This window comes from Phanerochaete carnosa, assembly GCF_000300595.1.
Source record: "Phanerochaete carnosa HHB-10118-sp unplaced genomic scaffold PHACAscaffold_7, whole genome shotgun sequence".
In the NCBI taxonomy this organism is placed as follows: domain Eukaryota; kingdom Fungi; phylum Basidiomycota; class Agaricomycetes; order Polyporales; family Phanerochaetaceae; genus Phanerochaete; species Phanerochaete carnosa.
The window spans coordinates 1,889,515-1,901,844 of NW_006767634.1; the positions used below are offsets into that span (position 1 = coordinate 1,889,515).

At 54.3% G+C, this 12,330-nt stretch overlaps 3 protein-coding genes across 3 annotated transcripts; 1 reads left to right on the forward strand and 2 right to left on the reverse strand.

Moving 5' to 3' along the window:
- Positions 1-139: 139 nt before the first annotated feature.
- Positions 140-493, reverse strand: PHACADRAFT_197940 (uncharacterized protein; the record flags this gene model as incomplete). Its single annotated transcript, XM_007398137.1, has 1 exon — positions 140-493. The coding sequence occupies one exon, from the start codon at positions 491-493 to the stop codon at positions 140-142; it is 354 nt and encodes a 117-aa protein (XP_007398199.1).
- A 4,309-nt stretch (positions 494-4,802) lies between these two features.
- On the forward strand, positions 4,803-6,357 carry PHACADRAFT_186170 (uncharacterized protein). Its single transcript, XM_007398138.1, has 4 exons — positions 4,803-5,023; positions 5,081-5,343; positions 5,397-5,725; positions 5,780-6,357. Exons 1-4 carry the CDS (start codon positions 4,982-4,984, stop codon positions 5,965-5,967), a joined length of 822 nt encoding a protein of 273 aa, XP_007398200.1. The 5' UTR covers positions 4,803-4,981; the 3' UTR covers positions 5,968-6,357.
- A 535-nt stretch (positions 6,358-6,892) lies between these two features.
- PHACADRAFT_259928 (uncharacterized protein) lies at positions 6,893-11,755 on the reverse strand. The gene is made up of 17 exons (XM_007398139.1): positions 10,890-11,755; positions 10,766-10,840; positions 10,559-10,709; positions 9,875-10,500; positions 9,087-9,792; positions 8,999-9,034; positions 8,832-8,944; positions 8,444-8,773; positions 8,033-8,384; positions 7,971-7,983; positions 7,785-7,919; positions 7,670-7,727; positions 7,582-7,612; positions 7,471-7,524; positions 7,361-7,416; positions 7,226-7,307; positions 6,893-7,172 (listed from the first exon to the last, which is right to left on the reverse strand). The coding sequence occupies exons 1-5, from the start codon at positions 11,409-11,411 to the stop codon at positions 9,544-9,546; spliced, it is 1,623 nt and encodes a 540-aa protein (XP_007398201.1). The 5' UTR covers positions 11,412-11,755; the 3' UTR covers positions 6,893-7,172; positions 7,226-7,307; positions 7,361-7,416; positions 7,471-7,524; positions 7,582-7,612; positions 7,670-7,727; positions 7,785-7,919; positions 7,971-7,983; positions 8,033-8,384; positions 8,444-8,773; positions 8,832-8,944; positions 8,999-9,034; positions 9,087-9,543.
- Positions 11,756-12,330: the final 575 nt, after the last annotated feature.

Consider the following 12,330-nt stretch of genomic DNA (forward strand, 5'->3'; position numbering starts at 1 on the left):
CTGTTGGCCGCGCTCACCACAAGCTGTCACAGGATTAAGACGATTGCTAGGGTCAATTGACGGGCGGCCGGGAGCTGCATCACCACTACATTTCAAGGTTAGTGACCCCTTCATAACAGGCAAAGCAACACCATACCACTTACACAAGAAACTCGAGCTCTTTTATGAGCGATTTGAGCCGAAGCTCGACGACAGCCGACTGCATGGAGGGGTCATCTAGCTTGATCGAGCGAATGTACTCGCACCAAGCCAGCATCCCATACTTCCCGCGGGTGACATATCGCATTCGAGGTCCGATACGACAGTCCACTCCGAACAACGCATTGTAGCGACGATTGAAGGTGTGGAACTCGTCTTCACCTTGTGTGCTGGCAAGAATCTTGCTGATTCTGTCGGTTTTTTTTGCAAGAGGGACTGACTCTGGCAATGCTGGTGCAAGGTCCGTGAGCTCTTGAACGAGCTTGCGAATATCTTCAAGTGTTGGAGGGCTCATAGGTGAGAAGGGGCGCAGCGTGGTGGAGCACGACGTGGGTGTTCAAGGGCTCAAGAAGACAGGTCCGATGTCTTAGCATGCCAGCATGAACCCCCAGGCTGTAAATCTTGCGGGATAAATATATTTTATTATCACGCTTGCTTATCTTAATATCTGGAGTGTTATCGATGAGTTTGCGCCCTAGCAACCCACATCCCGACGCTGTACACGCGGTCGCGGCGGCGCGGCGGCCTCTGGCGCTTAGCGCTGTCGTACCGTCCAGCTGTCGGGTGGTAGAGCGTGCGCCGCAGCTTGCCATAAACCGGCCATCTCTGTTAGTAAAATAAAGACATATGAGACTCAGAGACCATCACATATTACATGAGAAAACTGTGTGTTTACTGTGTATAAACGTTTACAGCAAGTTTACAAGGCTCCGTGTAAACAAACGGAAACAGTAAACGGTAATAAACGTTTATACACAGTAAACAAACAAAACGGTTGGAGCCTTATCGGAAATTCTTCAGCGTGTCTTAGCCGCTCTTGGGCGCTTCTGGGTGGCTAGTCCGGTGTAACTTAATAAGTTCCCGTGTCTGGGCCGCCGAACTGAATCAGCTCCGCAGCAGTCTGCTACTCACGCTGATGCCAGGCGCTGCATAGCACTCAGTATCCCGTCCCCTCTATATAACTTGTATTCGAGAGAGTTTTGCCATGGTGAATACCCCACTCCTGTCGAAGAGTCTCCCATGTCGTATCCTGATATCCACCTAAGACGTAGCCTGGACGCTGCAGCCAACAACTCTCTCAGCCTGAGCTCACGTGACAACATCAGTACACCGCGAGGCAGTCTCTTCAGCCCAGGTAGACCCCGCCATGACCGGTGAGCTTGAACCGCGCCGTAAGCGATACTCTCTCACTCCATGCTTGCCCCGCAGACGAGATCACAGCTGTGGTCCACGAACGCATGCGTCGACACGTCTTCTAACGTTTCTGATTCGAATTGGGATCACGACCCACGGCCTCCTCCATCTCGCTTACCTCAATATCTTACTTCTCTCGGTCCCTTCCCGCCCATGCTTCTCTCAGGACCTTGAAGACTTCCGAAAAGACATGCAAGATGCCCGATGCGACACTACCATCCGAGAGGCATGGCGTAAATTCACCACTGCTCTGCTGGATACCTGGAACCGATATATGAATGACTGTGTATGGATTATTTGGTAGGTCAAGGTCACCATTAAGACTATTTGATGCTAATGCTCGATGATTTTGTATTTACAGCGCAAGCGCAGTGCTTGCAAGGTTCCAGAGCTACGGGTCAGACGTCGCAATCATTCTGTCCGACATCTGTTGTTGCTGCTGTCTCGTGTGCATCGTACTGGTGTGGAGCATGAAGCGACATCTGATCACCATTCGGGACTGTCGTCCTGGTCCAGAAGCACCTCGTGACTGGCACGAGTTAACCAAGCGTAACGCGACTTCTCTCTGTTTCACAACTCCGATGTTGCTGGCGGCTCCGATATCCTGGTGGATCTGGCAAGTGCTTCATCTCAATCGGACGAATGACCAACCTGATTAATATGACATTGCCATTGCATAGGGCGTATGTCATATTTGGGCTGACCGTCGTCAGTCTTCTCTGGAGCGCCGCCTCCGGAGATATGGCTATCGATGTCGTTGACGCAGCCCTCGAGTTGAACAAGAGCGTCTCCAAGCTCGCCCATGAGGTTGAATCGCTTGGCTTGTCCGCTGCGGCCACACATAATTCCCCGGTTGTAGCTCGCGTTCTTGTCGTCATCATCATTCTTGTCGGGCTCTGTCATGTGGCCTTCGTCGGCACGCATTTCTCACGGCTCGGCTACTCTCTACCGCACGAAATCGGATGTGAACTCACCCGCAGAGGAGAGCGCTGCACTTGTGCGGCAGTCCATGAGTGCTGATGTGAGTATTTCCACTTTGTCTATATAAGTTACTCACTTCTGTTAATGCCTGTATTATCAAGCCTCTGCGAAATCCATGGTTTGATACCTACTCTTTTACCCGATACCCTACTGGACAACATATCTGGTCGCGTATATGACTCACAATCATAGTGCTTGTTGCACCACCATGTCAGATTTCGTAGAACTTCCGATCACGTCGGGTTGGTCCATATATTGGCACGTCGCACTGCGCTATTTTCTGTATGTCTCGTGACGTAGCATTGTAGACTTCCTCCTGCAAACCCGACTCATGTATAACCTTCATCGGGACGGAAGCTTTACAGTACTTACGTTTGGTGCCATGTGGGAAATCCATAATTTTGCTGACTAAGCTGGCGCCAGGCGAGCCTTTGATCCATTATAGCTGATGCCAGGCGCTGCATAGCACTCAGCATCCCGTCCCCTCTATATAACTTGTGTTCGAGAGAGTTTTGCCATGGTTAATACCCCACTCCTGTCGAAGAGTCCCCCATGTCATCTCCTGATATTGACTCAAGACGCAGCTCGGACACCGCAGCCAACAGCTTCCTCAGCTCACGGCGTGGCAACATCGGTCCACCGCGAGGCAGATTCTTCAGCCCAGGTGGGCTTCACCATGACCGGTAAGCTCAGACTGCACCATAGGCGATGTTCTCTCACTCCATGCTTACCCCGCACTGGCAGACAAGATCGCAGTTCCAACCCACGATCGCACCCGTCGTTACGTGTCCTGGATTTTTGGATTCGAATTGGGATTACGATCCACGGCCTCCTCCATTTCACATACCTTAGATGCCCAATGCGACACCACCGTCCGGGGGGCATGGCGTAAATTTACCACTGCCTTGCTCAACACCTGGACTCGCTCTGCGTAAGAATGTTTAGGGATCATGTTGTAGGTCAGGGTCATCGTTAATACTGCTTGGTCCTTATGCTTGACGGTTTTGTGACCACAGACCAAGTGCAGTGCTTTCAAGATTCCAGGGCTACGGATCAGACGTTGCAATCATAGTGTTCAACATCTGCTGCTGCTGCTGCTGCCTTGTGTGCAAAGCACTGGTCTTGGTCATGTACCTACATCTGAACACCGTTCGGGAACGCCGACCTGGTCCAGAGGCGTCTCGTGACTGGTGCAAGTTGACGAAGCGTGACGCGACTTCCCTCTATGCTACAACTCCGATATGCTGGCGGATCTGGTACGTGCCTCATCTTGGTCGATCGAATGACCAACATAATCAATATCACATTGTATAGGGCGTACGTTACATTTGGGTTGGTCGTCGCTAGTCTTCTCTGGAGTGCCGCTTCCGAAGATAGGACTGTCGACGTCGTTGACGCGACACTCGAGTTCAATAAGAACGTCTCTGCCCTCGCCCATGAGGTTCTACAAGCCCTCCACTGCGGAAGCGCATTCTTCCTCAGCCGTGTCTCGCGTTCTCGTTACTGTCGTCGTTGTTATCGGGCTCTGTCATGTGGCCTTCATCGGCACGTATTCACAGCTCGGCTACTCTTTACCACACGAGGCCGAGTGTGAGCTTACTCGTGGAGGAGAGCGCTGTACTTGTGCGGCAGTCCATGAACGCCAATGTGAGTGCTTCCGCTTTGTCTGCATCCCCGCTTTTGCTAATGACTGTACCACCAAGCCTCTGTGGGGGCTATAGTTTGATGCATAATCTTGAACAGAAATTGTATAATTCCCATCGCGACAGGTCGATCCATACATCAGTATGTTGCTCTGCATTCTTTCCTCTATGTCTCGTAGTGTAGCATTAAATTATGGACTCCCTCCTTTCATTTGCGCGCCTGTCTCTGCGTTGTGGTCGGAAGATACAGCTCACTCCCCTCTTACGTCGCCCTTTGTCCTTGACAAATTCCAAAGAAGCTGTGATCCTGCAATGTCTTGCGCTCCCACTCGTCCCGCCCTACTTTGAGTCTGCTTTGGGCTCGCGGAGCTCACATCCACCTTCTGTATGTAGCACAGAGGGGTACCTGGGGGAGCTGTCGTGATGTCCTCGCCGCTTGTGCCCAGGCTTGCGTACTACAACTTTTAGAGATGAGCATCATGGCTGAACTTGCCTTGAAGCTGACGAGTGGAAGCTTCCCACCGCTTGGCGCCAAGCTATGCGGAATTGTGCTGACTAAGCGATTGGCATGCACTCATGAGCCGTTATGGCAGGTGTCGTTGTTTGAGCGGTTCGGCACCGCGATGTTCCGCGGCATCGGGCAGCGATACGGTATGCAATGCAAAGGTGGATGGGGTATCGTCATTACTTTTACGCCCTGTATTGTCTTCACACACGCTGATATCGCGAATGACTCGTTATAGGCTAGCGACGAACGACTAGAACGTTGAAAGGGTGCTCAGTCAGCAACGGGCTTTGTCAGCCCGACTCTCGTACGTACCGCATTGTCACTGCGTGCCCCTGTCGTAAAGTGTATCTACGCGGTCAAAGACGCCGTTGCGAATAAATGTATAAAAGGCATGGGTCGTTGTAGGCACTGGCATCCACTCACCCCCTAACCGACGCAATCACTTGCACCCATTGCTATGCCTTCCTACGTAGTTACTGGCGCATCGCGCGGCATTGGCGTACGCATTCTTCGTCCTGCTCTTCAAAGACGGGTCTGACACGTTGCGCACCCATAGCTCGAGTTCGTCCGTCAACTTAGCGCAAGCTCGTCCAACACTGTCTTCGGGCTCGTGCGCAACAAAGGTGGAGCACGGGAGCTGGTAGGCCTGTCCGGGGAGCGCACCAATGTCCGCATTCTCGAGGCCGACGTCACGAGCCCCGCGAGCCTCAAGGCTGCCGCAGCGGAGGTGGCGAAAGTCACGGGCGGCACCCTCGAGTACCTCATCAACAATGCGGCGTACGTGCAGATGGAGCGCAGGGAGTACGACTTGGTCAAATAGTAAGCAGTGTGACGTCTATGCTGCGTGCGGTTACTCACAGAAATGGTCGTAGCGCTGAGGAGAGCGAGGAAGACTTGCTCGAGAAAGACTTCAACGAGAATTTCAAAGTCAACGTCGTCGGTGTCATCCACACGACGAACGCCTTCTTGCCTCTTCTCAAGGCCGCTGCGGGCAAGTCCCTCGTGAAGGTCATCACCGTGAGCTCAGGCGTCGGCGACACTGGGCTCACGCTCGCAGCGCATTACAGCGCGCACGTGCCATACAGTGCGTCCAAGGCCGCCGTGAACATGATTGTCGCCAAGTATGCTGCGCAATTTGCGCAGGACAATATCATATTCCTCGCCATCAGCCCTGGGCTCGTCGATACCGCCACGCGTCCTCGTGAGTGGTGCAGCTCCTTTCATCGCTGGCCCGACGTGCTTACGTAGTGTGCAGCTACACCGGAGGAACTTGAGAAGATTGTCGCGTTCATAGAAGCCATGAAGCCCATTTATCCCGACTGGGACGGCAAGCCAATTACGCCTGAGCAGTCTGTAAAGCACGTCCTTAACGTGATCGAGAAGGCAGATCGCAAGGACACTGGCGCGTTTCTCTCGCATTTTGGGAACAAGAAGTGGCTCTAGAAAGGAGAAGAATGGAGGAGATCAGCTTGTATGATTTGGTTTTAGATTCAAGCGCTCACTGGGAAGTATATAGAGAATCGCTGAGTAGCTGTTGCCAGCTACCTGTCCTGTTCCACTCTAAGAGACATGCCAATGCGTTGAGCCAGCTAGGAGCGTGACGCACGACTGGTCGGAAGAAGGCTGTAAGGATAGCTTACGTTGATACACGGTCGAACGCTGCCGGGATCACATTCTGTGGTACTCCTACGATCCATACAATGTAGCTCCCAAGGATCCACGAGAGCATGCCGCACATGACGGCTTCGTTCGAATGCCCGCTGCTCGATAATGAGTCCAAGGGTTTGCTTATGCCGCGTCTTAAAGGCTAGTGTGAGAGTATCTGGCCTATAGAGGTGTCGCGCTCCGCCGGCTTGGAGAAAAGGTGCGCCCGTACCTTCTTCAGACACATGGTAAGTGGTGATAATCAGGAGAAGCAGGCCGTGTTGGCGGGATTCTTGGAGTGCGGTCCCGTCTGCTTCGTCATCTGCCGCAGTCCCTCGGCTTCTGTTGAGCGGCTTGGGTGAGCTGAGCCATGGAGAATGGCGGATGAGAACAAGTCCAGTAACAGGCGCTAACAGGCTCGGGGACTGAAGCGCGCACGACACGCTTTGAAGTGGACCACATCCCATTCAGTGAAGTACTAGATTTGTTTCCACCATTCGTCAGGCCTCGATGCCAAGCATTATGAACCTTGTCTATCGCCCTCTGTGTGGCGCAGGGTCAGGACTTCTGTAGCCATGTGCCAGCGCGCCGCGGTCCGCTCTAGATCTCTTATGCATTACGAGTCTTCTCTTCCATACCTCTCCGCGGCCATATGACCATTGTGACCTCGTACTATTTAATCCCAGGATGCATCTACCTGGCTGCCCAAGGCCTCAGTCTACTCGTGTAGCAGCTTGGCCCAACCACAATGCGTCTGAGCTCTTTTTTCCCGCTGCTAGTCTCCCTGGCCTCCCTCAGCAGCGCCCGCATCTTCAGCGGGAGCGCGATGCAGGGGCTCGAGGACGCCGCGAACTTCCAGGTCGAGCAGCGCCAGCGCATGCGCAGCTTCCTCGGGCCTCCCCAGGCCCCCCTCGAGCCGGAGCTGCAGAAGCGCGAGCCGATTATCACTTTCAAGAACCCCAAGGCGCAGCAGTTCCACGTTGATGGAACTAAGATTCCAGACGGTTAGTATGCTGTCGGATTGTGGATGTGATTTTAGTCTGATGCGTCTGTACAGTGAATTTCGACGCGGGTGATTCGTGGTCGGGGCTCATGCCCATCTCGGGGGACCCCAACGAAACGAGGAAGCTGTTCTTCTGGTATACAGCCTGTCTCCACAGCGTACCTTTCGCCACTCAATATACATCGTTAGGTTCTGGCCTACGACGAACGCGTCAAACAAAAACGATCTCTTGTTTTGGACGAACGGTATGGACGCCGCCGTCCATGCATGTATTTCTCATATTGATGGGCATGTTGCAGGTGGTCCGGGATGCTCCTCGCTGGAGGGTTTCCTGCAAGAAAACGGTCCCATCTGTACGCAGTATCCTAGACCCTTATTTTCTATGTCTGACCATCATGGCTTCCGTTTAGCGTGGTCTTGGGGACAAGCGGAGCCCACGCCGTACGCCCACCAGCTCTTTAAAATTTTAGGTGCATGGAACTGACTGGGTGCCGTCAGAAATAAATGGGCCTGGACCCAACTCGCGAACGTCGTCTGGGTCGAACAACCGGTCGGAGTACGTCCTTTTTGCATGGTATTTTATCGGAGCGTAACAAGTGACGACGGTCCCCAGACTGGCTTTTCTCAAGGAACACCAAACATCACCAACGATGACGAGCTGGCAGCGCAAGTCTTCGGTTTCCTCGGGCAGTTCCTGGACGTCTTCGAAGAGCTGAAGGGCAGCGATTTCTGGCTGAGCGGGGAGAGCGTATGTTCGTTTATTATCTGCGAAAAATAGCTGCTCACACCGAGCCTGCAGTATGCTGGCTTCTGTAGGCGTATCCCGCTCTGACTGCCACTGCTCGCTCAATTTTTTTCCAGATGTCCCCTACATTGCCAACTACATCTACGAACACCCGGGGCTCGACCTCAATCTGCACGGCATCTCGATTGCGGACCCTTCTCTGTCCTGGGACCTCGTCCAGCAAGAGATCCCTGCGCTCCGCTTCGCACTCGCACACAAAGATCTCTTCCCGTTCAATGCGTCCTTCTACGCGCACCTTCAAAACATCTCGGACGCGTGCGGGTACACTGACTACCTCGATTTTGTGACGTACCCGCCGAAAGGGCAGCTGCCTCTTCCTGCAGGCGCGACGATCGACAACGTGACGCTCGAAGTTGGCGTGTCGGCAGACTGCAGAATGCACAGCCCGATCCAGCAACAAGTGTCGATGTGAGCTGCTCCGTCTCTCTGAGCACGGTACACCACTAATACCAGGGCGCGCCACACAGCCTGAACCCCGCGTTCGACGTGTACCGCGTCTCGGACACGTGGCCGACGCTCTGGAGCGTGATCGGCTTCCCGGAGTCGACGCAGGAGTTCGTGTACTTCAACCGGACGGACGTCCAGGACGCGATCCACGCGCCGCACATCGTCTGGGAAGACTGCACCTCGGGGAGCGTGTACACGAACGCGACGGGCAACGGCCCGGGGCGCGACACGAGCGTCGCGTCGATGCTGAGCGTGATGCCGAATGTGATAGAGAAGAGCGTGCGCACCGTCGTCGTGCACGGCCTCGCAGACTTCATCCTCGTCGCGGAGGGCACGCGCATCGCGATCCAGTACGCATTTTTCGTTTCCTGTGCGGACTGTTTTGTGGTCGTCTGATGTTCACTGCAGAAACATGACCTGGGACGGCCTGCAGGGCTTCCAGACGCCGATCGAAAACGATTCGTTCATCGTCGACAATATGGGCAACTTTGGGACCTTGCACCAGGAGCGCGGTCTTACCTGTCAGCCTTTACCGCTCATCTTGTTTCCCCAAGCTGACCTGTGGTCTGCTGTAGACATTGAGTTTTCGTACAGTGGGCATATGACTCCTCGTAAATCCTTGAATTACTCTTGACCCAGCACAGACTAACAAAGCGATTGTAGAATTCGTTCCTTGGGCCGCGTTCCAGGCCATCTCTTTCCTCCTTGGAAAGCGTGACTCTCCCAATGGTACATTCTGAGACCGAATCAGAGACAGACAGAAGGCCAGTCACGTTTGACATTCGTTTTGCGCCACACTTGCTTCGGCCTCCTTCGAACGTTTCGCGGACGGCAGGCGCCATCCACGTTTCCGTTTGGAGTACACAGCTTGAACGGACCAGAGTTCCAAAGATAGCATATGTCTGAGGACTGAAAGGCAATGTAACATTGATGTCAGGATACGGTGTGATATAACAGTCTGATAAATCACAGCATGGCAAAACGAGCGATAGCACAGTGCAATAACGGTGTCGTATGTCTACAAGCGAAACCCGAAACAAGCCCCAAACCCACACGAAAACAGGAACGAAACAACATCACTCAAATCGTGAGCCCGGCGCAGCCAGACCTTGAACGGGGTTCAGATGTCGGTACACCAGATCTCAAGCCTACCCTCAGGCTTGCCCTTGGCGCTCTCCTTGGCGGTCTCGATCGCGAGCTCGTAGTCCATCTCGTCGCGAAGCGTGACGCGCCCGTCGTCCTCGTCTTTGAACTTCATGCCGAGTCCCTCGAACGAGCGGCCAAACTTGGAAGTGATGCGCTCGATAAACTCCTCGAACGGCATCTGCGCGTCGATCGCCATCCCGCGCACGTCGTCCTGGTAATGCAGCTGTTCAGACGCGAGAGGCGCGGAGGCGCAGTCAGTAACCCTAAGACGTCTCTGATATGTTGCGTGGAAACATGCAACGCACCTTGACGCGGATCTTAGTCATCTCGTACGGCCCGTCCTCGTAGTCACCGCTTGCATAGCCTTCCTCCTCCTCTTCGTAGTACGTGCTGCGCGCTGGCGCGCGGTTCACCCGTTTCGTCGTCTTCCGGCGCAGCGTGCCCGGGGCGCTCGGTGCGTATGACGACGGCGCGGTCGAGCGGGACCGTTGCGGCGGGTTCGCGTTGTTGCGTGCCCAGTTGGCGACGCGGTCGGCAGGGCGGGGCTGTGAGTTCGGAACAGGCGGAATGTCCTCGGTGCCTCCGTACGCGTTGATGTAGTCATCATAGAATTCGGTCATGCGTACGCTGTCTTGACGAGAAGGAGCAGACGGGGGTGGGGGGCGGCTCGAGCCAGCAATAAGCGGAGCGGTATTGGTGAGCGGTGCGGGGGCACGCTCGCCTGGACGACGCATGCTGAGACTACGGCCAGGTCCAGCAAGTGGTGGACCTTCGCCCGGTCCGCGGGCAGGAGACGTAGGGTTCGAAGCAGGCGAGCTCGGTCCCGAGTTCGCCCCACGAATGCGATCGCGAGCGTCGGAGGGGACGCTGATAGTAGTCTTAGCTCGCTGAAGAGTCGGCTGTGGCCTGTCTTCATCTGGTACGGTCGGGCCTAGAGGAAAGGGTAAGTCACGACGATAGGTCGCAAAGTCGATGTATGCGCAACGCACGCGACGTAACCGCAACAGTAACTGAACGGCTGAGGTTGCCAGCGGGAGCGTCCTCGAGACGAACGCCCTGGGGTGAAATACCCTGTTTCATGCGAGCTACACCGGAGAACTCTGTGTATACTTCGTTTTCATCAGATGTAGCCACAAGTTTCTAATTGCAAATTGACAGTGAGTGGACAAAACGGATAGCATGAGAGGAATACTAACGGCCTTGCCAAGGTAGTCCTTGGTCTTGGCGTTCTTGATCTTGGATTCGGAGGGCCGGTAGAGCATGCCAACGGGCTGAAGGCGTTCAATAAGTCGGAGACGATGTGGTTGAGGTGCTACTTACAATGCTAAAGACAGTGTATCCCTCTCCACGGTCGGCGAGGGCATCGTCAATGACATTGTGCTCGTCTGTCGACTTCTCCTTCTTCGCCTCCTCCATGATAGACAAACCCTTCTCCAGATCGCCAAGATAGATTTGGCATAGACCTTTGTTGAACATAACTTCCGCGGAATAGAGCTTGAACTTCAGGCCGAGTTGTTCGTAGTTGATGTTCTCGTTGCCACGAAGGTAGAGGAGAGCGCCGTCAAAGTCTCTGAAAGCGAGGTCGTACCGCTGCAGAAGAAAGTTGGAGACACCACACTGGAAGTAGGCAACAGCGAGGTATGTATCGAGTTGGGTTGCAGCGATGAACTGCTCGACGGCGGCTTCGTGCTCGCCTATGGTGGCATAGATGAGTCCCATATTGGTGAGAATCTTGGACGAGTCTGCGATCTGCGAGAAGAGTTCGAGGGACTTTTCGAAGTCGCCTTCGTCGTAAGCCTTGAGGGCGGCGGCCCATGTCTCGAGCTCGGCCTTCAGTGACATTGCACACGATGCTCAGTGTTAGTGGAGCGGTCTAACGAATTTGAGTGATGCCGAAAGGACTGTGAGGGGTGTGATTTAGAGGCGTTCCAGACGCGGATGGTTAAAATAGTAGCTGCGCAACAAGCACCTGGCTCGGCGTAAAGAAAATCGAAAGGAAGGAGAAAGTGGAGGAAAGTGGTGGCCGAAAGCGAGACCTGGGCGGACCTCTGCAGACGCGGCTGATATTTGAGGGAATGATCTTGATGGCGGCCAATGCACAGGAAAAGATGGCAGTGTCAGCCAAACACGATGTCCAAAATCTCGAAGATGTCCGCGACAGCCTGCTCGTCGTCGACGACGAGGTCGATGGGAGGGGGGCACAGAGTTGCGCCTGTCACCGGTCATGCCGGTGTTTATATGGCAACTTTTGTTTCCACGTCCGGCCTCAAGGTCACTGCGTGCCTCGTATGCTCTCATGGCATCTCTTTATGACCGCCCATTGTTACAAGACAGCATGCACGATTGCTGTAGTACGAACGTCGGTCCCATCGCCTTGACGATGGGCGGCGAAGTAGAAGCCCCCGCCTCGAGGCCAGTCCAGCTAAGTACAGCAGAAACCGCAGTCCCACGAAGGTTCGGCGCAGGAAGTACCTGGCCAGCCATCTGTAGCGCCAACTGGAATATAATATGAGACAGGACCATGGCCAGCCCCTTAGATGTCAGGCCCCGACGAATCGCGGACTCTTCGAGCAGCATCTCGTCCTTACTGGAGCAGATAGCCTTGGAGCCTCGACACAAGGCCATCTGCTGTTGTAGGGATGAAGCGTCGCGCGCGATGCCTAGTATGCTCCTCTGATACTCACGATACTGTCATTACCGCTCGTCTCTATAGCGACGGATATTTGTTGTGTTTTACAAGTCCCCCGCACGCGGCGCCCTT

Coding starts and splice junctions, on each gene's coding strand:
- PHACADRAFT_259928 (XM_007398139.1), bottom strand. CDS start 11,411: ATGTCACTGAAGGCCGAGCTCGAGACATGGGCCGCCGCCCTCAAGGCT. Junction 10,710..10,765: donor AGGACTACCTTGGCAAGGCC/GTTAGTATTCCT, acceptor ATTTGCAATTAG/AAACTTGTGGCTACATCTGA. Junction 9,793..9,874: donor TGACTAAGATCCGCGTCAAG/GTGCGTTGCATG, acceptor GCGTCTGAACAG/CTGCATTACCAGGACGACGT.
- PHACADRAFT_186170 (XM_007398138.1), top strand. CDS start 4,982: ATGCCTTCCTACGTAGTTACTGGCGCATCGCGCGGCATTGGC. Junction 5,344..5,396: donor GAGTACGACTTGGTCAAATA/GTAAGCAGTGTG, acceptor AAATGGTCGTAG/CGCTGAGGAGAGCGAGGAAG. Junction 5,726..5,779: donor CGATACCGCCACGCGTCCTC/GTGAGTGGTGCA, acceptor CGTAGTGTGCAG/CTACACCGGAGGAACTTGAG.